The sequence below is a fragment of the Puccinia triticina genome, chromosome 3A (assembly GCF_026914185.1).
Source record: "Puccinia triticina chromosome 3A, complete sequence".
NCBI lineage: Eukaryota > Fungi > Basidiomycota > Pucciniomycetes > Pucciniales > Pucciniaceae > Puccinia > Puccinia triticina.
Genome location: NC_070560.1, coordinates 3,115,666 through 3,137,066, shown reverse-complemented (window position 1 = coordinate 3,137,066; position 21,401 = coordinate 3,115,666). Strand labels below are relative to the sequence as shown.

At 46.1% G+C, this 21,401-nt stretch overlaps 4 protein-coding genes across 4 annotated transcripts; 1 reads left to right on the top strand and 3 right to left on the bottom strand.

The window, feature by feature from the left end:
* Positions 1-2,904: 2,904 nt before the first annotated feature.
* On the bottom strand, positions 2,905-4,975 carry PtA15_3A383 (uncharacterized protein; the record flags this gene model as incomplete). The annotated part of the gene is made up of 2 exons (XM_053167346.1): positions 2,905-3,342; positions 4,757-4,975. The coding sequence occupies 2 exons, from the start codon at positions 4,973-4,975 to the stop codon at positions 2,905-2,907; spliced, it is 657 nt and encodes a 218-aa protein (XP_053018572.1).
* A 5,242-nt stretch (positions 4,976-10,217) lies between these two features.
* On the bottom strand, positions 10,218-10,607 carry PtA15_3A382 (uncharacterized protein; the record flags this gene model as incomplete). The annotated part of the gene is made up of 2 exons (XM_053167345.1): positions 10,218-10,259; positions 10,344-10,607. The coding sequence occupies 2 exons, from the start codon at positions 10,605-10,607 to the stop codon at positions 10,218-10,220; spliced, it is 306 nt and encodes a 101-aa protein (XP_053018571.1).
* A 5,940-nt stretch (positions 10,608-16,547) lies between these two features.
* Positions 16,548-18,598, bottom strand: PtA15_3A381 (uncharacterized protein; the record flags this gene model as incomplete). Its single annotated transcript, XM_053167344.1, has 3 exons — positions 16,548-17,190; positions 17,359-17,582; positions 17,699-18,598. The coding sequence occupies 3 exons, from the start codon at positions 18,596-18,598 to the stop codon at positions 16,548-16,550; spliced, it is 1,767 nt and encodes a 588-aa protein (XP_053018570.1).
* Positions 18,599-20,165: 1,567 nt separating this feature from the next.
* PtA15_3A380 (uncharacterized protein) lies at positions 20,166-20,867 on the top strand (the record flags this gene model as incomplete). Its single annotated transcript, XM_053167343.1, has 1 exon — positions 20,166-20,867. The coding sequence occupies one exon, from the start codon at positions 20,166-20,168 to the stop codon at positions 20,865-20,867; it is 702 nt and encodes a 233-aa protein (XP_053018569.1).
* Positions 20,868-21,401: the final 534 nt, after the last annotated feature.

Genomic DNA, 21,401 nt, shown 5'->3' with positions numbered 1-21,401 from the left:
TTACCGGAATCTTTCCCTGATAACACTCCAAGCACTTTCTCTAATCCCAATCCTGTTGGCCAGCTCCATCCGCCTACAAAGCACATGATCCCTCCTCAATCCTTATCCAATTCTTCCAATTCTCTAGCGGTTTTTCCATCTCCGATACACCTTTGCAATGAGGTTAAATTATCTCCGACTCCCAATCCTCAGCACTGTTCTCCAATTGATTCCCCTCAGCCCTCATTTGAATCTGCCAATCATCAGTCTTCCTCCTCAATCTCTGATCTGGTTTCCAATGTTTCTTTCTCATCTCCCATCCACAAGTGGGGCGTACTGTGCTCTTTCCATTTGGTTGGCGGAGAAGTTGTGGTTTGTCGTGGTTATTCCCGTGGGGAAATTTCTAACCAAAAGTAAGTTCCCCCTCCTGGTATGCACTTCCTGGGTAGCTACTACCATCAAGTTTCAAAGAACCCTACTTCAGCCACACTTGTGAGCATTGCGTTGGCGCCCGGATGTTTCTTTCTTCTAGGTTTTCCCCCTTCCCCCTCAAGGCTTTCCTTTCAAGATCTTTCTTTGATGCCAGATGGAGGATGAGCAGTCTAGGGAAAGACTGCAAGTTGTGGGTGGATGTGGTGGACAGATGGGTACACGCGTGGGGGTCAAGTTTTTCTTGCGCGTGGTGCACGCCGGCGGCCGTCATTAGGTCCTGCGACTCAATGAACTATGATTAGGTAATAAGATTGGGTCCCGCGACTCAATGAACTATGGCGCAGTTCCCAGTCCTCAAGACTTTCTCAGGTTTAACAGCGCGGTGTGGCGCACATCCTCAAGGCGTTTCAGTCTCTCTTTTTGTCTCCCTCTTTCTTCTTGATTCTTTTTCCTGTGATATTTGTGCTAGGCATTTCTTTTCTGTTGTAGCGCGCGCGTGCGCGCTAGGTTGCGATGAGATGTCTGCTAGATGTCACAAAATCCAAGGTTTGAGTTCAGTTCAAACTCAGGCTTTGGAGCGGCATGGACCTACTCTGAACCGTATTTTTTCAGTTTCTCCATCAATTCAAGGTTATTGTCTGGGCGTCATTCCGCCCGTATACTCAGTTTTCACACGTCTTCTAAGTTATTTTCTCCGCAACGTCGATCTCCTCCAACCTCTGGTTTAGATCACAACCCCGCTGGCAGTATCCCCGGCTCCTTTCTCAAAACAAAAATTGCCGACGCGCAACTCCAGCCGTCAAAAAATCAACCCCCCCACGCTTACACGACTCACTGCGCTCATCCATGGCCAATCACCCCGGAGGGCATACACATCCCAAACTTTCTTTTTCTCATTTCCCCTCCACCAACTGCCTACCGCCTGGCACAATAGGAGTTCCTCAGCGTGGAGGGAAGGACGGGGGTGGAGGCTCATGGTTTCCCTTCTCTTTTTCCTTTCTATCAACTTGCTTACTACACATCATTGTACTTACACTTACGGAAGTACTACAGTATTAGAAGAGCTTTAGGTGACCTTATCTTTACTTAGGGGATTACTTGCGGAGTGTGGAGCTTTATTCACTTGCGGATTATTGCACTATAGATTAGGCTCAGTGAGGAGCGCTGAAGGCTAGCGGATAGTAGCAGTGCGGAGCCAAGACACCAATAATCACTCAGCCCAGACACATATATTCTTGAAGAAGGCGGTTAGCGGACATTTCTACCCACCAACCAGCATTTAATCTCACAGAGTGTACTCAATGACCAAGTTGGTCATTGAGTGGGGTGTATGTAATTATGTAGAGTGCCCAATCAATGGCCAGTGTTGACCAGTCATGGAATGGATAGTAACAAATTGATGACCGGGTGGGGTCATAAAGTGGAGTGTGTATTCCAACTGATGACCGGGTCATGGAGTTGTGTGTGTACCAAACCAACAACTATGTCTTCCAGGTGATGACCGGTATTGACCGGTCATTGGTGTCTAAATTTTTATGGTCAATCTTGGATGACCAGAAATGGTTTACGGTTTCTGGTGGTTGTTTGGGTCATCAATTTTAGGCTAAAAGACCAGCAAGAATTTTTTCAGGCCCGACCAGAAACGTTTTAAGCTATATTAGGGGGGTTCACAATTGAATTTTACTAAACTTTGGAGCCAAATTTAAGGCCTTTGTGAACAAAATTTTGAAATTTTGGGCAAATGCACAGCAGCAGGTAATACTGATCAATCAGTGCAACTTATCAAATTTTTTGAAAAAATGTTCATAAACACCTTAAAATGTGTCCCAAAGTTTTGTAAATTTCAATTGTGAATCCCCCCTATTATGAAACCCCCTAATAGAATAAAAATAAAATGTTAGAGCTAATTTTAAGGCCTTTATGAACAATTTTATAAAAAATGAAGAAGTTGCTCTGATTCTCAGGGGACACCCGGTCCTGTACATCTTGCCAGAATTTTTAAAATTTGTTGATGAAAGGCCTTAAATTATGTCTCAAACACAATTTGATATCCTGGAGTTAGTCTATAGATGCTTAGGCTACATCAAGTAAAAATACTCATTGGTTCTCTCTCCTTTCTATTGCGCCCAGAAAACTCCAAAATCATCTGCCCCTATTCCTCGAGCCTCTTTCGCTCATCTCAATTCTCATCACTGTCTCTCCTCGGTATCGGTGGCATCCAGTTCATAATTTCAGCATTTATATGTCCGAATTAATAGCTAGCTAAATGAGTGAAAATTCATCTATGTATGTCTTGAGTGAGAAACCATGTACCAGGTGCTACGGTGGGTTGGAAAAGGGAGATTACATGCATCTGAAAAGGGATGTGTATAATCGAAAACGGCTTGAGTTCTATCTGTGGCAGGGAGTCAAAACAAAGCCATGAGCCAAAAAAATTGGCTGTCCAGAGGCATATTTGATATCGAGCCGACTTTAGAGCTTACTAGAAGTTTCTTAATCCGTATCGGAGCCGGTTGGGGCTCCAGCTATGTCACTCTCCGCCTGCTTAAAGGTGTACTTCGCCAGAACATGATGAGGCCTATTTCCGTTTACTCTATGGATCACGATTTTGCCGGCCTGCAGCGGATCCAAGTCGCATATCTGTTGATTAAAGACCTCATGCCCGTCCAATACCAACTTGACTGATACAGCGGAAGGCGTCGGGTTATTAGCCTGAATGAAGTGCACTCGGAGGGGCCCAGTTCCAACGGTTCTTATGGAGACGTCGGTTTCAGTGAAGCCGGTAACGTGTGGCCAGGTGCCGTGGATATGAATGTTTCCGGGCTTGGTGTGCGAGGGTACCATCGCACCATCTTGATGAAAAAGAGATAAGCAGATGCCAGTGACCGCGAAGAGGACGAGGAGGTAGGCAAATCCAGTTTTGGCGTTCATCTGATAATTGAAGCCGGGAAATCTATCAGATTGCTGAATTAGAATGCGGAGAGAGAAATATCACACACTTTTTAATTTATGAGGGTAGTACTACTTCCAGCCGGTTAGTGTTTTCTCTTTCCTTTTAAATGATAACGGGCAGGTGGCGATGTCGTTCCTCCGAATGAGCAGGAGGCACTGGGCTTTATGCTGGGACAGACAGCCAGTCATTCTCAAGCGATCGAAACGTTTCCTCGGGGCTTGTCCAAGGGGCACTGGCTGGTATGTGTATTGCAAGGACGGAATGAGGAATACCGGTTTGGCAGGACCATGGGACCTATCCGGATCCGTCTGGGTGATAACTTGTGACCTGGACGATAAGAGATGCAGACTGCGTATACTCATGTCGCTAGCGAAGTGTTTCTGCCCTAGTCTTCAGTATTGATGCAAATGGTCTAGTCTAGGAGGTGAAATATACGGACCACGATTGGCGAAACGTTTCTGACCTCGATTTCACCATACAATCCCAAGGTTCAACAATCTTCTTTCTTTTTCACCTCTTTCATTGGGTTTTACCCCTTGAAGGCCATGATGTCGTCATAGACGATCATCTCGGCCACAGCCGCCGCTAGGCCATGCGCCCGGGCCCAGCACGAATAAAGATAGCTTCCAGCTCTCCCCGGCCCCACCGTCTAAGGCCCGTTCGGCCGCGCGGGGGCCAAAATCTCGATCTCGCGAGATCAGAATCTGCCCATGGGCAGATTCTGATCTTGGCCAATGACAGCCGGGCAGCCAAACATGCCCGGAATCTGGATCTGTGACATCGAGATCCAGATTCTGCTGATCAAGGGTGTTTGGCTGCACAACTATCACCACCGATTGGGCCGCTCCGCACAAGAGAACCCATCATAAAATTCAATCACCATCAGTATACTCAGTGAAGGTCATCACTATGATGACCTTCCTGCACAACTTCATCCGAGTCACCGACCCGATCGATCAAGTATGCTTGGGAGTCGGGACGAGAGACCATGGCTACTGATTCTCAGCAGCCGGAGACTGTTGAATACGGTCTTTTGCACAAGCCTGGGGTTTCCCGTACGGAATCGGCTTGGGACTCCAAAAAATGGGACGAAATTGCACTTCAGATGTGGGCTGATTATAAGAAACTTCTCCGACATTGGCAAAGGCACGGGCACGGGCAGAACACACCAGCTTGATTGAGAGTTCTCTTAAATTCAATTATAGATAATATCGAATTCTATCCATTTTTCTATCAACTGATAACTAAATCTATGCATGAGAGATAAGCGAAATGAGATTGAAGAAATCACTGAACTAAAGGAAAGCATAAGGGTGCAGGACGGATAAGCTACCACTTCAATTTCATGCGAAGCCAAGTTGGGCAAAGAGCTTTGTTTAACGATACAAACACCTTGGCCTCGCTAGTTGATTGCCTGATGAACTCAATTGCCTCAAAAATTTGTTCAGGATCAAGGTCCGTGTGTTTCTGGACAATTTCAACGGCCTGCATGAGGACCGAAGGAGGCGGGGCCGACTGAGTGAAAACTAGAGGTGGAAGCGGAGCCTGCATCGCACTCGCCATGCTACTACCCATCAACTTGAGTTTGTTAACGAGCACTTCAGGCAACATGCCTGATCCTCGCCGTAGGGGTTATGGTGGGAACGGGGGCTCGGATGACAGCCAAATCTGGATCGCTAGCGTCATCCTCATCGTCAATGTCACCTTCAACGTCTTCAATGACATTTCCAACTTCTCATTGGGTCTCGGCAGGGCCATCTTCTGTGATTTCCATGAGCTCTCCGGTGGCCACGCTCCCCTCGATGAGCTCGCCCAGTTCGTGATATATATAGAACAACTAGGCGCAGAGGATCTTTTAAAAGACCAGCGAGTGTCAGGACACGACACGAGACGAACAAGAGAGACGAGCGGGCGAGCACACCTTTTAAAAGACCAGCGAGTGTCAGGACACGACACGAGACGAACAAGAGAGACGAGCGGGCGAGCACACCTGATGTGTGAGACGAGAGATGAAACAGAAGTGAAAACTGAATGGATTAATTTCATGAACATGAGAGAGAGAATAGTGAATGAAATTATTGAACCTTTTAAAAGACCAGCGAGTGTCAGGACACGACACGAGACGAACAAGAGAGACGAGCGGGCGAGCATACCTGATGTGTGAGACGAGAGATGAAACAGAAGTGAAAACTGAATGAAGAAAAGAGAAATAGGAAACAGTACACGATGACTATTTAACTAACACTCAATTAGGTTTCACTTAGGTTACATCTCTATTTATCACTACATGACCGGTTGATGAGTATGCTTCTACCAAGATCTCAATACCCTCCCTTGCTCAAAACCGGTTGATGTTGAGCTTGACCAGTGAGTCGTGGTGCTTCTTTTTCGCCAGCGCTTTGGTGAGAAAATCTGCAAGTTGGTCGTTGGTGCTGACGTAGTGAGTTGCAGCACGTCCTTCATTGATGAACTCGCGGATCCAATGATATTTGATTGGGATGTGTTTGGTTCGTTGTTGAAACATGGGATTATTAGCTAGAGCAATAGCGGATTGATTGTCCACTAATAGAGAAAGTTTTCCGGACAATTTGACGTTGAGAGAGTCGAGGAGGGTGAGAAGCCACTTTGCTTCTTGAGCAGCTTCGAAGAGAGATATGTATTCGGCCTCAGTTGTTGAAGCCGCAACGACTGGTTGTTTATGCGAGCGCCATGAGATGATGGAGTCATTGAATGTAGCTATGTAACCTGAGTATGAGTGACGGTCTTGAACGTCGTTGGCCCAGTCAGCATCGGAGAAGACCTTCATGCTGTTGAACTCTGATCTTCCATCGAGAAGAACTCCATGATTGCGAGTGCCTGATAGGTACCGAAGAAGCTGTATTATTGCCCTCCAGTGAGTTATCCCTGGAGACTCAAGATCTTGAGACAATTGTGATATGGCGAACGCAATATCCGGACGCGTGCAGACTGCCAGATACATGAGCATGCCAACAGAACGACGGTAATTCGCGCCAATGCGTTCGAACTGCTGACGTTCAAAAGGTGTGGACTTGCTTAGCTGAGTGTTGGGAACCATCGGAACTGAGGTTTGCCGGACATCTAGCATATTGTGATCCGCTAGAACTTTGACCAGATACGCCTCCTGCGAGAGATAAAGCTGCTTGTCGCCAACAGGAGCCACTTTGACTCCCAGAAGATGCCTTAATTCACCGATATCTTCCATCTTGAATCGAGCCGAAATGAGATCTTTGAACCGCTGAACATCAGGACTGACGATGACCATATCGTCCACGTAGACGTGTACGAAGCAAACCCACGATGGTGAGTTACTGATGAAGAGACATGGATCGGCTGGAGATGGTTGGAAGTCGATAGATTTAAAGAAATTAGCCAGAGCGGAGTACCAAACCCTAGGAGCCTGACGAAGACCATAAATGGCCTTCTTCAGACGAAGACAGTGACCTGGAGGTACGGCCAATCCAGCCGGTGCACGCAGATACACCTCTTCTTCCAAGTCTCCATTCAGAAAAGCATTCTTTGCATCCATCTGATGGACTTGATAGCCTCGAGACAGGCCAACTGTGACAACCGTGCGAAGGGCCGCGAATCTTCCAGTCGGAGCATAGGTGTGAAGGATGTCCTCTGCCGCTTGAAGAGACCCCTGAGCACATAATCGCGCCTTGAATTTTGACACGTTGCCGTCCTCGTTGAGTTTCTTCCGGAATACCCAGATCGTCCCGAGGAGTTGATGGTCACGCGGTATGCGAACTATTTCCCACACCCCCAGATCAGCCATGGCCGATAGTTCAAGATTTATTGCCGCTCTCCACTGTTCAGCCTCGCCAGAAGCCATTGCTTGGTTGTATGTTTGAGGAACCCCCACCAAGATGTAGGCTATAGCATGAATATCTGGATCTGGGTGAAGATGATCCAGCATGAAACCATCTAGACAATCAAGGATGCAAATGTTTGCCCGTCGTTGGTGTTCGAGAATGTTGGATTCATCAATGGCGGAAGAGATATCTTTCGGGGCTTTGTCCGGTGCAAGAACAATGTCCCAGCCGGGCTTAGGCCTGGGTTGATTTTCAACGACTGCATTATTTGGAGCCATGGGAACGGGATTGGGTGGGTTGGCGATTTCTGATTCGACCAAGTCCTTTGGATCAAAATCGTCTGAATTTGACTCTGATTGACCGTTGTCTTGAGTTTCGTTGGACTCAGGAATCAGAGGAGATTGCTCGAGTTCTTCAAATTCTGCGGGATCCAGAGAGTCGACGTGCTCAGAGAGATCAGCTGAGGAGAAAAGGGAGACTCCTGGGAAGTCTGTTTCGTCAAAAGTGACATCATGGCAGCGCTCAACCTTCCCTCCTGGAAGTAGAATGCGCCAGTTATGCATTCCCAGCTGATACCCAACCATCAAACCTCTTTTTGCGGTGTCACCAAATTTTCCGTCTCTGAGCTTCTTCGGAATATTGACATAGGCCTTGCAACCAAATGGACGGAGCCGTGAGATGTCAAAAGGAGAGCCAAACCACAGTTCGTGAGGCGTCTTCAATTTTAGTTTACGAACGGGAGTGATGTTCTCAAGGAAAACTGCTGTCGAAACGGCTTCGCCCCAGTACTCAGCAGGAAGTTTGGCCTGCTTGAGAAGTGCTCGAGCCTTCTCACTGGTGGTCCGATTGCCCCTTTCGGCGACCGCGTTCTGCTGAGGAGTGTACGGCGCAGTGACATGGATGTTGGCGCCTTTTGATTTGAGAAACTCAGTGAATTCTCTTGAATTGAATTCGCCTCCACCGTCAAAGATGACGTTCTTTATTGGACAACCGTGAATTGTTGTAACATTGTGATAGTATTCAACAAACTTTGAGAAAGTATCTGATTTAGAAGTGATGATGAAAACATGACGATAGCATGTGAACCAGTCGGTGAGTTTGAAATAGTAGAAACCACCACCGAACGAAGAGGGTGTAATTTTTCCACTCAGGTCCATATAGACCGATTCAAGTGGATGAGAGGCTTCAGGGAGATGAGATGGAAAGACAAGACGGTGAGATTTAGAGATCAAACAAGCGTCGCACTTGATCTTAGGAGCCGAAATGCCGAACATTCGCTTCAGTGCCTCGTTGCTGCAGTGACCGGCACGTCTATGGAGAAGATTGGCGTCAGTGATTGCTGAAACACGAGCCGACGGAGATGGCAAAGACGGACCTTCATGAGTCGTGGTTAAGTGAACCATGCAGGTGCCCCCAATAACAGATGCTTTGAAAACAACCTCGCCTTCTCGGATCAGTACGAAGGATGATGTGCCTGTTCTTTTGATTTCACATCCGCGTTCGAAGAGACGCCCGAGACTGATGAGTGTCGCGCTGAGACCAGGAACATGAAGCGCTTTCAGAGGGATAATCTTCTTGTTTTCGGCAACGATGTTGACAAAGCCGCTCCCGCATACTTCAAGACTATGGCCATCAGCGAGTTCTACTTGACTAGACTTGGATCGGTAGTACTTGAAGAGTGACTTGTTGGTGAATATGTGATGCGAGGCACCGCTGTCCAGGTAGCACATGTTAGGTGTGCCAATAGCTGCGAAAGCTTTGATGGTGCAACGCAGACCATTGCCTGTTGATCTTGATTCGCCGCTGTCTGATTCGTCCGCTTGCGCTGTGTTTGCATTCTTTTTGAGTTGCCAGCATTCTTTTTCAGAGTGGCCACATTTCGGGTTATGCTTTCCACCTGAGCAGAATTCTCTCTTGGTTTGCTTGCCTTTTCCTTTTGATGAGGCGGCCATCGCGGTGTCTTCGGTCTTGATGTTGACCGAGGTTAAGCTAGCATTTTGACGTGTGTTGTCGAGTGCTTTGAGGACTTGCTCAATGGTTAAGGGTCTTTGTGCGTAAAGAAGATCCCTTGCTGTCGCGTACTTTTGAGGGAGTTTGAGAACGATGGTCTCCGCGATGTATGTCTCTTTGATGTCGAGTTCTGGCCCTGTGAATTTCATGCCGGCCGAGGTCATAATTTTGATGTGCTGGTTGACGCTATTGAGGTAGTTGGCTAGATCGGGTTTGTAAGGAGCCGCCATAAATTCATTATAGACTTTGGATTGATTACCCTCAGTCTTTGCCTCGTAATGATCGGTCAGAAGTTTCCAGAGCTCAACTGGATTTTCTTCATTGGTGTCGGTGACAAACCGGTTGAAGTTGCTGATCCCCATGTGAGAGAGGAGGATACCGGCTGTTTTTGATCGATTGAGGTTAAACTGAAGTAATCCAGCAGCATCGGTACCAGCAGGAGCTACGGAGGTCGTCAAGTATGTTTTAAATCCAAGCTGTTGACAATATCCGAGGATCTTTTGCTTCCAAGTCGGAAAATCGACTTTAGCAAGATCAGGGATTTGATTCTTAGACTCAGACATGATAGCAGGGATTTCGGTCGTGTGATAATAAGCGCGTCCTCAGAGTTAGGACTCTGGGCTCATAACCTATAGAACAACTAGGCGCAGAGGATCTTTTAAAAGACCAGCGAGTGTCAGGACACGACACGAGACGAACAAGAGAGACGAGCGGGCGAGCACACCTGATGTGTGAGACGAGAGATGAAACAGAAGTGAAAACTGAATGAAGAAAAGAGAAATAGGAAACAGTACACAATGACTATTTAACTAACACTCAATTAGGTTTCACTTAGGTTACATCTCTATTTATCACTACATGACCGGTTGATGAGTATGCTTCTACCAAGATCTCAATAATATAGGGGTAACAATCGATGCTCCCATTGTGACAAATCGCGGCCGGTCGAGCTTTTGTTTTCCGCAAGCTCTTTCCATACCGAGGGGGAAAGGGTAACCATTTTTGAAGTCTCATCCCAACCAGCACCCAACATTCTGGCGACCGTTTGGAAGCTAACATAAAGCTTTTTAAGCTGTAATGCAAACACCTCGGTCAGCTTGCTTTGTTGACCAAGATTAAAACCTTGGGCTACTCACCGCCTGCCAGCGACTTTTGCAGGTTTCCTTGTCCTTTGCCTTCAAGCCGTTAACTAGCTCATAACCTTGGAGTGCTTGAGCCACTTGGTTCCAGGTCGCAGGCTTAAAGCCATTGGCTGTACTACCATGACGTGCCATCTCTTCTTTCAAGCAGTTGACTAGAGTGGCATCGTCGGCATCGGTCCATCGGCATGTCAACTTTTTGTGCGTGGCCAAGAGCTGGGAATCAGGTACTTGAGAGAACAACGAGTCATGAGACTCCATCTGGGTGGAGCTGGGTTGCGTTTGAGATTCATTTTGCAGTAGCCAAAGAAACTGCCGGAGTGGAGTCTTGAGTCGCCGGAATAGAACTCTGAGTAGTCGGAGTAGAATTTTGAGTCAGCAAAGTGGTTTGATTCAACAACAGTGACCCAGCAGGTAGAGCTGCAGTTTGAGTGAGCGCCAATGGGGATTTTCCTGGATTTAACCGCGGCGCACAATGGGTTCAAGAGGATGTTTTGCTTGGAATAGCTTGGGAGGAAGCTTTGGGAGGCATGGTGGTGGCTGACTAGAGGGGATATGCGGTCATGAATGCATTTTACAGAACATGCAATGAAGAAAGAAAAAAAAAAAAAACTTGCCTGATAAGGTGAGGCCAGCAGTGCTGAAGTGATGTGGTTGATTGGCCAATGGTGTTGAAGTGATAGGCTGACTTGGATGATTTTTGCCCTTGGAGGTGAGCGTTGAGGGGAGCGAGCAAGCGGGGAGATTCTGTTTCAGGTCATCAGATTCAGCAAAATAGCTGAATCTCAACGTGATCTGTCTTTGGTGGCCGGAGAGATTGGGGATCTGAGATTTTTGCCAGATATTTGGGCAGCCAAACGGTTTTTTGGAATCTCAGGAAAAGCTCATGTTGCGAGATTCTGAATCTTGCCAGAATCTCAGGGCCTGTACCGTGGGCCTCAATTTTGAGAAATTTAAACTTTTTTCGCCCTGTACACAAAAATTGAAAACTAGCGGAGGGTTCAAATGTTGAAATTCTTCACATTTGGGCTCAAGCCTACATTTTGGCCAGGCTCAGTTTTTGTCCCAAGAAATTTTGAGGCAAATAAATTTGGAAAATTTCAATTTTCATGCCCCATGGTACAGGCCCTCAATTTTGCGGGGGACCGCGAGTTCAGATTGAGATTCCACCGCGCGGCCAAACGGGCCCTAATAAACCCAATTCTTGGGGGCTCCCCGGGGAAAATGCCACAACATGGGATTGGGTTGGGAAAACCCACACCCAGGTTGGCTCTTGGCTCAGATTATCAAACCTGTTCAATGTGTTGTTTACGCTGCTTCTTTGCTTGCCAACCTTGGCCTTCAAGAAGCAAGGTCGCATATTCTCTGAGGAACAGAGAGTGGGTACACCCATGTACACCATCAAGGTTAGTCTTTCATCCTTGGGCAATCTCAGTTTTTGCAGCAGGCCATTCCTGCATCTTGGCTTACTTTCTATAGACCTACTTGCCGTTATCTGAATCACTACCTCCGGACCAGCCTCCTCCCAGATGTATGTAGGACTCCTCACCTCAACATCTTCAGTCTCAAATCACACATTAACTCTCTTTTGCGCATTCATAGGTGTTCAATCAGTGGCAACTCGTGCCTGGTACTCCCCTTGAGAAGGGCAGCAAGCTTGAGCAATTGGTCCAAATCATCGGGAAACATGAACATGATGAAGTGTGAAGAGTTTGACGACAAAGAGCTAGAGGAATATGATATCAACGTTGTCGCGCCCAGCGTTTTGTTTTTTGACGACGGACCATTGGCCGGCCATGCCCCTTTTGCCCCATGAATCCTGCCGGTAGCACAAGACGGATAATTGACCAGCGCAACACCCTTTTTTTTTCTCTCCATGCAATGAATACTCGCTCATCTTGTTGATCATCTCCCTGCACGTCAATAGGTGACCAAAAAACGGGAGAAATATTCCTTTTATGCATGTTGAACATGTAGCAATGAAGAAAATTGATTGATCTGAGTCTACTTCAAATGGGTTTTGCGTTGATTTAGAGATCTGTTTTGAGCTATGCACCATTTCTAACATGTTCATTGAGGTGAATTTCTTCATCAAATCAGTAAGATTGCTAACAGATTGTTCAATTGTAAAGCCTGCCTGCACCGCGCACTTCACAAACCTTTCATAAGCCCAACTCAGACCCATATAGCCACTGTTTCTTCCATTCCTAACTCAGCAGAGACTGACTTGTTGCTGATATGTCTCCCTGAGCTAGGTAATGTTGAGGTTTTGTGTTGTGTTTCTTTCTCTGTGTGTGCTTTCCATCCTTTTGCTTCTGTTTCACTCTCATGTCACAATCTGTGACACCTCAGCTTGTATGTAGTCTAGGTCAGCTGGGCAGATGTGGAAGTCTCTCTCTCATCCTTCCACAATCTGTCCATCTGGCCTAGGTTTGTGTTTCTTTTTCTCTCTTCTCCTTGCAATGAACTAACATCCTTCCACAATCTGTCCATCTGGCCTAGTTCACTGCAACAGGTAAGCCATCTCATCTTCTCTTTCTCTCTCTCTTGTTCCTTTTCCCTTTCTCTCTCTCCTTCTATAGTATTTAGCAGAGACCAACTCCCTACTGATATTTCTCCCTGAGCTAGCTGAAATAAAGATCCCTGACATTGGCATCAGAACTAGGGTTGAGAATTGGGCCGGCCCAAACCAGCCCACTCATTTTTTTGCTTAGCCCAACAAGGGTCTGAACACAAATGGATGGGCCAAGATCCGTGGGACTCTTGGAATGGCCCAACTCAAAACAGTTGGGTTGGGCTGGGTTACTGATTTCATTGGGTTGGACTTGGGTCAGACCCACAAACAAGCGCTTGTGAGCTCAGCAAAGATCAAGGATTCCAACTTCAACTCTAGCAACCTGACAGTGATCATTTTCTATACTCATCCAGAATGCAACCACCAGCTGAGAAGGACAATTCCAAAGCAACAGACTTCATTGATGCCATCAGCACTGTCTTGGCTAGTTCAGAGACCACTTCAGAAGGCCAATTGCAAAGCTGAAGATGACATTGGGGCTGTCAGCACTGTCTTGGCAAGAGACGGGGTAGCCACAAGAGTAATATTGCAGGAGATAGCCTCAGACATAGCTTTTTGAAACTTGGGTGTTGACTCGTTGAGTTTTGATTCAACAATGACTTGATGAAGCACCCCGCCATGGGTGCCCACGGGCTGCCCAAAACCCACTATTCAAACTCAGGTGCCCATTGGGCAAGCCCATTTTGGTGTGGGACCTAAAAAAATCACAACTCGCAACAACCCAAGAGCTCTGGTGTGGGTTGCCCATGGGCCAACCTGGCCCAATTCTCAACCCTAATCAGAACCCTCAAGACCTTTGTCTCTCCTGAAAGCCAGTGCCTAGCCCAGTGAGGATCTTCAGCTCTTACATCAACTTCTGGATTTGATTTTCAACGGATTTGGAGGTTGTTGACTTTGAGTTTGAAGGATCATTTGCAGATTTTCCCTTACTAGATGATAATTGACCCCCACTATTAATTGTAGGGGCTGCAGCTTTATTCTTTTGTCCGCTAGACTGCTTATATTTCTTCTTATTCAATTTTGATAAGGAATTAGAAGAGGCAGCAAAAATAATGTTATCACATGATTTGGTAAGATTTTCTTGGTGCAACGCTTCAATCACTATACAATCAATTAAATTTTTTAAATTGAAAGGTTCAATATTGTAACATGTTTGAACTAGAGAAGCCATGTTGGTATTGCTTTCCAACCTATCAAGAAACATTGCAGCTGCCATGAATAAAGTTACAGTACCAAATTCTTGCATATGATTTTATGTTATGTCTGAAATCCTAGTGTATGCACTCTTGAACACATTTATTAATGTGCTTGGTAAGTCCAGTATTAAAACACATTGAGTGTACCTTTTTATATGTAGTGCACGTTGTTATGATTGAATTTTTTCCACATGCTGATGCCAACACCTCCCACACATCCAAGAACAATGTATCATCATTGAGGATGTCGTTATGAATTCCCTTGCTTACTGCTCTGTATAATGTGTCAAGTGCTTTGTTGTTGTTGTTCTTCTTATATGTTTTAGAGCTCTTTTGTCCTCAATCCATTTTCTGTCAGGCAAGTCCTCCAAGTTATTCCTTTAAAGATACAGTGTGAACCTAGATTTCCACTGTACCCAATTGGCCAATGTAAGCCTATCAACAGGGATGGATGATTTATTATTGTTTGATGAATCAGACTTGTCTGTCATTTTGGATTGATTTTTTCAGTTTGCTTTTAATTCTTCTCTAACTCTGAAGTTTGAACTGAATACAATTCAAGAGATGACTCTTGATACCATGTGATGTTGGATCACACACTCTTTGTTTTAAATTGTATATATATTAAGCCAGTAGTAGTAGATAATAGACTATAAACAACAATGAAAAACAATAAGTCATGAGCCACACAAAACATCAGAAATATATGAAAGAGAGATAAAGATGTTATCTATAATGGTGAACTGAACACAATTTTGACAAAAATTTGAGAAAAAGCAAAAAAGAACTAGAACAAAAATAATTTAGTGTTTTAAGCATAAAAACATACATGAGACAATATAAAACAAGGTGTAAACCAACTCCAATACTCCTATTATTAGGGGGGTTCACAATTGGATTTCACCAGCAAAATTTTATCACCTCACCAGGAGAGATGTGCACGCAATTAAAAATTAGCCTAATTTTAGCTTGTCAGAAAACACCCGGAGTCATTGAGTGGAGTCTGTGCACTCAATGACCAGGTTGATCTTCAAGTGGAGTGTGTATGCACTCAATGACCAGGTCCGGTCATTGAGTGGAGTGTATAACATCCATTCAATGACCAGATGAACAGGTCATGAAGTGGAGTGTGTATCCACCCAATGACCAAGTGGGTCATTGAGTGGGGTGTATGGGTGTGTCTGATTGCTGGTGTTGGGTTCACTGAGCTGAGTGTGTATGAACCGTGTTGACCAGCCATTGGATGGAGGTATGAATTCCAGGTGATGAGTGGTATTGACCGGGAATCAGATGGGTCACCGGCTGCACTGGTGTGTATTCCTATTGGAGTCTAAATTTTTCTTTTGCATTTTCAATGACCAGAAATGCTTTACCATTTCTGGTGGTGATTTTATGGCCCAAATGTGCACCAGCAAGAAACATTTTATGGGGCCTCCAGAAGCCAAAAATACAATTGTGAACCCCCCTATTGTGCTTTGATGATTAAACTCCTCCTGAAATACTGTGATCTTCAATCCTTTGAGCTAGCTATGTTGGTCAACAATTTCATGAGTAATTGATTTCAGTTCCTTCCAGATGTTATCTTCACTTCTTCACCTGAAACACTAGTCTCATTTACAAATGGCCTTCTTGAGTCTTGAGTATCTAAGTTGAACCTGAAAGACCCACAGCGACTCAATGATGAACAAAACCGGGAAAGTGAGAGAAAGCAGATTTTTTTCCAGATTTTGAGCGGGCTTTTAGGTGTACCCTCCACAAGTACGGATGACATTGCATATGCATATACATGTCACCAAATTACCCTCAACAGGAGATGCTCTTATGTGCACACAAAGCCCGTGTGAGCCTGGTGTGACATAGAGGCACTTATTTCTCTCCTGGCTTCATTGCCACTCTGTGTAATTGTTTTATTTTCATTTTTAAACAAGAAGTAGATGTATCATGTACTAAAAACTAGAAAGAATCTGTGGAGTGTTGAAGGTGCAGTGATGGAAATAAAGCCGCTCCCACCAAAACCTTGGATCTGGCTCACGCCAGCAGAGTGTTTTAGTTTAGAAGTCCCTCCATCTGGTAGGGGTTGCTTCGCGACCAGCCAAATGCTGCACAGGAGGCTGGGACCTTATGTTATGTTTGGCAGCCTACATTGTGCCCCACTGGAAATATATCCAGCCAACTACACGCCTCCCATCTTATAAAATTTGTTCTATATCGTTTGTCTATCCAGAATAGGTAACAAGAAAACAGTACCTTTCAGTGAAAATAAATAAATAAGTACAAATCTAACCAAGGGGTAAGGTATGACGTGTTTATAGTGGAGACATACAAGAAAGATATGAAAAATAGAGCATTTGTTTTGTTGTTCTGATCAGCACCCAAAAGGAAGAAAATAGACAAACAAGAAAAACAGAGAGGAGAAATAATGCAAGCGGATCAAATTCGTTTTCTTTTGGAGGTTGTTGGCTGATTGGAGTGTGCCATTTCAATTAATCTAGGAGACTTCCTTTTGGCAGACTTATTGCTATTACCACTCGAAGATTTCCCTTTGGCATTCACTTTCCGGGCTTCTTTTTGAGTTGAATCGTTCTCTTTTCCGTGTCTCGAGGCCGGTTTTGATCGTCGGGGCAATGGCTTTCCCGGATGGTCTTTTTTGTCAGACAGTGGGATGGCTTGGGGATCTTGATGATGATGCTTTTCTCCTAGAACTTTTATTCTACGAGGGGAGGACACCGAATCGGAGTCACGGAGGATCGGGTTTTCTGATGAATCTGTGCCTAAGCAGTTGATTTGAGCAGGGCATTCTAGTGGGCAACATGTACCTGAGATTGGTATGCTCTCATCTTTATCGTTGCACTCGGTGAGACTGTTTGCTCTTTCTTCGGGCATGAACAAACATTCATCGCTTGAAGTGTCTTGATCGGCATCCATCGGATTCGATTGATCCTTGACTTTGGTTATAGCTATCTGTTCTCGGGACTCTTGCTCGTCCGTCTGGCTTATTACGATCCCGTCTTGCTCTTCGTCGTCTATATCGAATTCGGGGTATGAGTTCGGGGCTTTGACATAATGTGAATGGCTGTAACACGTGGGGAGAAAGCAAAGTTACGAAGCAGAAAAATCGATCAGGGTGAGTTGAGGAAGGATCGAAGAAAAGAGTTGGTTAGCAGGTGAGAAAACATGTTTATTCCTTTGATTATTTACAGGGACTGTTAGGAAGCGAGGATCAAGCACTTGAAAAACGTACCGTTCACTTGGATTCGGCCACTGTAAGAGATTATCGATCCACAAAGAACGTTTTTCCGGAGCTACACTTTTTTTTTTGGTATTTTTTTCTGGGAAGTCTGCTCGTGCCTCGACCTGGTCAACCTCACTAGCCCAGCAGAATTCAATTGCGATTTGTAGGTCGATGAATACTCTATGAGATCGATATTGCGTGGTAAATAATATTAGCCGATCTTGATCGCAAAGCTATTTTAACACAAAAGGGAACAAGGGAACAATTAGGGGGGGGAAACAAATCTTTTATTAGCGTTCAACAAGAGTTTATAAAGAGGAGGGGATGAATGGAAAGCCGCGGGACAAACTTCAACAATCCCGCCCTGATAAATTGGTATTTTGGGCGTATCTGTCGTTAGGAAGTTCGCCAGTTTCCCCGGAAGAGTCTTCCCGATCCTCTTGAGATTAAACTGGGGCCACAGAAACAAACCGAGATCTCCATCCGAGCAAGTCTTTTGAAATAAAACCCTGCACTTCTTGGCCGGGGGATCAGTTTGCTCATCTTCGTCGCGTAATTTATCGATCCAGATGTGGCCTAATCTGTCAAGGTGATTTGAGATCATGATGTTAGGGAACGGATGGGTTCTTTTCAAGCAGAGGTCATGGAATCTCGGATTCTTGGGGATCGTGTCCTGGAAGCCTATGGTCCAATAACGCGGCGAATCGTCCGACATATTGATGTGTTTGATCGATTCAACCTGGACTTGGCGATGCGTCGAGATGGGTCGGTTGGGTTGCAGCGGGTGACAGGGTGTGAAGTTGATGTGGACCGGATAATCTGCTTTTCTGTCGGGTTCTTGGGGTTCTTTCTTCTCCTTCATCATCAACAGATCCATGAGCCTTAACCAAGACAACTCGCTCAAGTTATCGTCCGTCCAGAATTGGGGAGACCAGGTCTCGAGAGATTCATTCAAGTAAAGTTTATCGATCGTTTCCAGAAATATCCGTCTGATCGTCCAAGTTCTTCTGTAGCACTCTTCCAATTCCTCAATATTTGCCACGTTCCGTCTATCGTCTTTGAACCGCAATAGCTGCTGCTGAGTGCCCGGATTCAATCGTCTGAAGTGTCGAAGGACGAGAGGGGGTAAGACCGCCAGACACGAATCGGAAGGCTCTTGAGGGTAGATAAATGGTGGCCAGCACCATCCAAAGCTTTCTTGCAGGATTTTGCTCAAGCTGCGGTCACTTGTCGGTATTATCGGCAACATTGTGCACTCGGCGCGTATTTCGTGATCTTCTGTTCTGGGGACTCGATTCTTTGCTCGTGATGGTGTTCTAGATTTTGAGGTTCGAACAGACTTCCAAACTCTAGACAGGTTAGAAACCCCAGCGATAACTCTGCAGGGGAAAAAATCCGGCTCGTGAGCTGCGTCCGAAATAGTCTGTTGGATCATTTATATGTAGGGGAAAGTAAAGAAGGAAATTGCACCAACATTCTAGCTATTCTAGTGCGTCCTTGAATGTAGATGGTACTCGAGCTTGACCTGCAATGCCGAAAGGTACCTTATCCGCCCGTAGTACGAAGTAGATGAATACTCGCCGATGTATGTATTTAAGCTTATAATGTGACGGGAGCTATTAGGGAACAACCACGGAAGGAATCAGATTGCCCTGGCGGGGAAGCTTGCGCACCTGTTGATACAGATAGACGCTGAGAGGAAGGTGATGGCTAGATTTCGCGAGGAAGTTTTACTCGGTGGGGCGAAGGAACGAAGAAGGCGGGGTTTTATGAATTTGCTTTACTGCGATGGACTGAGAATGTATTTAAGTCTGAGCAGCAACTGAGTGCATCCTCAGTGGATCCAAGTCCTCAATAAAATCAGCATCCAGTCTTTCCAGGCTGAGCGCGCCTTCACAGCTGGCGGTGTAGGGGCACACCCGGGGGCCAGTCGCGCAAAATGTGGCACAATCCTCATCAGTAACTATATTTATGTCACGAGAGTTCGATACCAAATGGTACTGAATCTGGAGAGCTGGCCGGAAGAGACACGTCTCCCACCACTTCACTCCACGGATGTTGAATTGCGGTGATTGGGCTGAGTTTGGGGATGACGACAACGGAGATAAGGATCGTGCCATCGAAAGGGGTGCCAACACGTTTCTGCTCAGTGCACACTGGCCGAACACCTACGAATTACGATACGAACCAAGAAAGGGCCATGGATCGCGGCATATTATGTGCATAGCCAATTTAACCAAAGTCCCTCCTTGCCTGAGGTTTACAGCACGAAGGGTCCGAAAGAATACCATCCTAAGGGGCATTGGTCAAGGTAAGCGCTTGCCGTCAGCTTTAATTTTTGCTTCGCCTTGAGCGGTTACAAGCTTGTAGAATCGCCAGCAAAAGCTATCACTTTACTTGTCATTCATAGGGGCTGTGGTGGCGCGCACAAGACGCGACATCATATCTTCCCTAACTTAACACAAGTCCCCCACGTCGGAGAGCCCTGGTACAGCCTGGGCTGGCGCGAAGCGCGACCTCCGAAGGAGGGATTTAGTTAAGTTAGATATCTTCCGGAGTCGGACGAGACCAAGTGCAATATCTGCTGCTGCCGTAACACCTATAAATGCCTCCTTTGAGCTTATAACACCTGGGCTCCCGATCACACCATGATGGTGGCTAGCCAACGCACCTCAACATCCAACTCCACATTCTGCAGCATTGATCAGCTACCGGGTTCCAGAAACAAAAACCGAGACAGTGTCTCGATCCGACTTGACAGGCTCGTTCCCCGTTCGGTCTGAAACGTACTTCAGCTTGAGGTGTAGCCCTGGCACATGGGCACTTTATTCGCAGGCGAACCATCCACACTTTTACAAGACGAAATGAAGTCGGGTGGCAGCCCATGCTGGTTATTTGCGTTACTCTTCACCACCAGCCTGGGTATTCAATCAACCTTCGAAGAATCGCACTCGTTATTCATCCCATCCGGCGCGGATATCCCGCGAGCGCTGGAGCAGGCTTCTTCCTTGCCGTCGGCGACCCGACCTAATACATGGCCCGACCGCCCAGGATTACGCCCACATCCCCAAACCCCCATTTGGTCCGAATCCAACCACTACGACTCAACCACAGTGGCGAAAAGCACCCCGGACGTCGAGATCCGGGGTGCACCCACGGATCAAGATCGGTCGACATCGGCAGGGAAGACTGAGGTTGAAGACCCAGGGCTACTCGCTGACCTCCTCCAATGCCAGCTATTCAGTCCGAGCTCCGCTCGCCCACTACGAACGAGTACGGACAACAAGCTACACAAACGATCTATCAACTCCAAACAGAAGTGTAACAAGATCTTCTGGAAAAGAATACGCAAATCGATCCGCCGAGCCTGCAAACAAGTCCGTCGGAAATTGGTTATTTGGTTTCTTAAATTCTTGATATTCTTTGAATCTAGACCAGCTAAGCGGGCCATGCTCAAGGTCAAACTCGCGGAATTCTTACACGTAAACTGTAAGCAACCCGCCTCAAAGTCCAAGTGATTGTATGAGATTCTCACCGTGATCCATTTTGCAGGGTGATTACGTAGTCAGGAAGCGAAAGGGAGAATGCCTCCTCACATTTACGCGCAGATCAAATTGTCCCCCTCATGAGTTCAAGAGTCAAGTTCCTCAAAAAAACATTAAATCCAGGAAAAGAGTAGAAATATGAATGGTCACCTGGTGTTCCGAGCCGAAGTGCCATGGCTTGATGTACAAGCTTGAACAAATCACTACCTACTTTCGTCAAGATCCCTCAACATTCATGTCGTCGTGGAAGGAATGTAAATGCGACGCACAAATACTCGCGTGACTATGTGTAATACTCGGCAAGAAACAACCCAGAAAGTACTGCTGATATCTTTTTTTTCTTTTGGCGATCAGCCGGCTGGCTATCTGGACTGCTCTGCGGAACGGAACATCCTGTCCTGGCATCTTACTCATCCCCACACTCTGTACCTGGGCTTAAATCGTCTGGCACCGCGTTGTTCTCACTGGGACTCCAAGAAAAGAAATTTGAATACCCTCATGATGTGA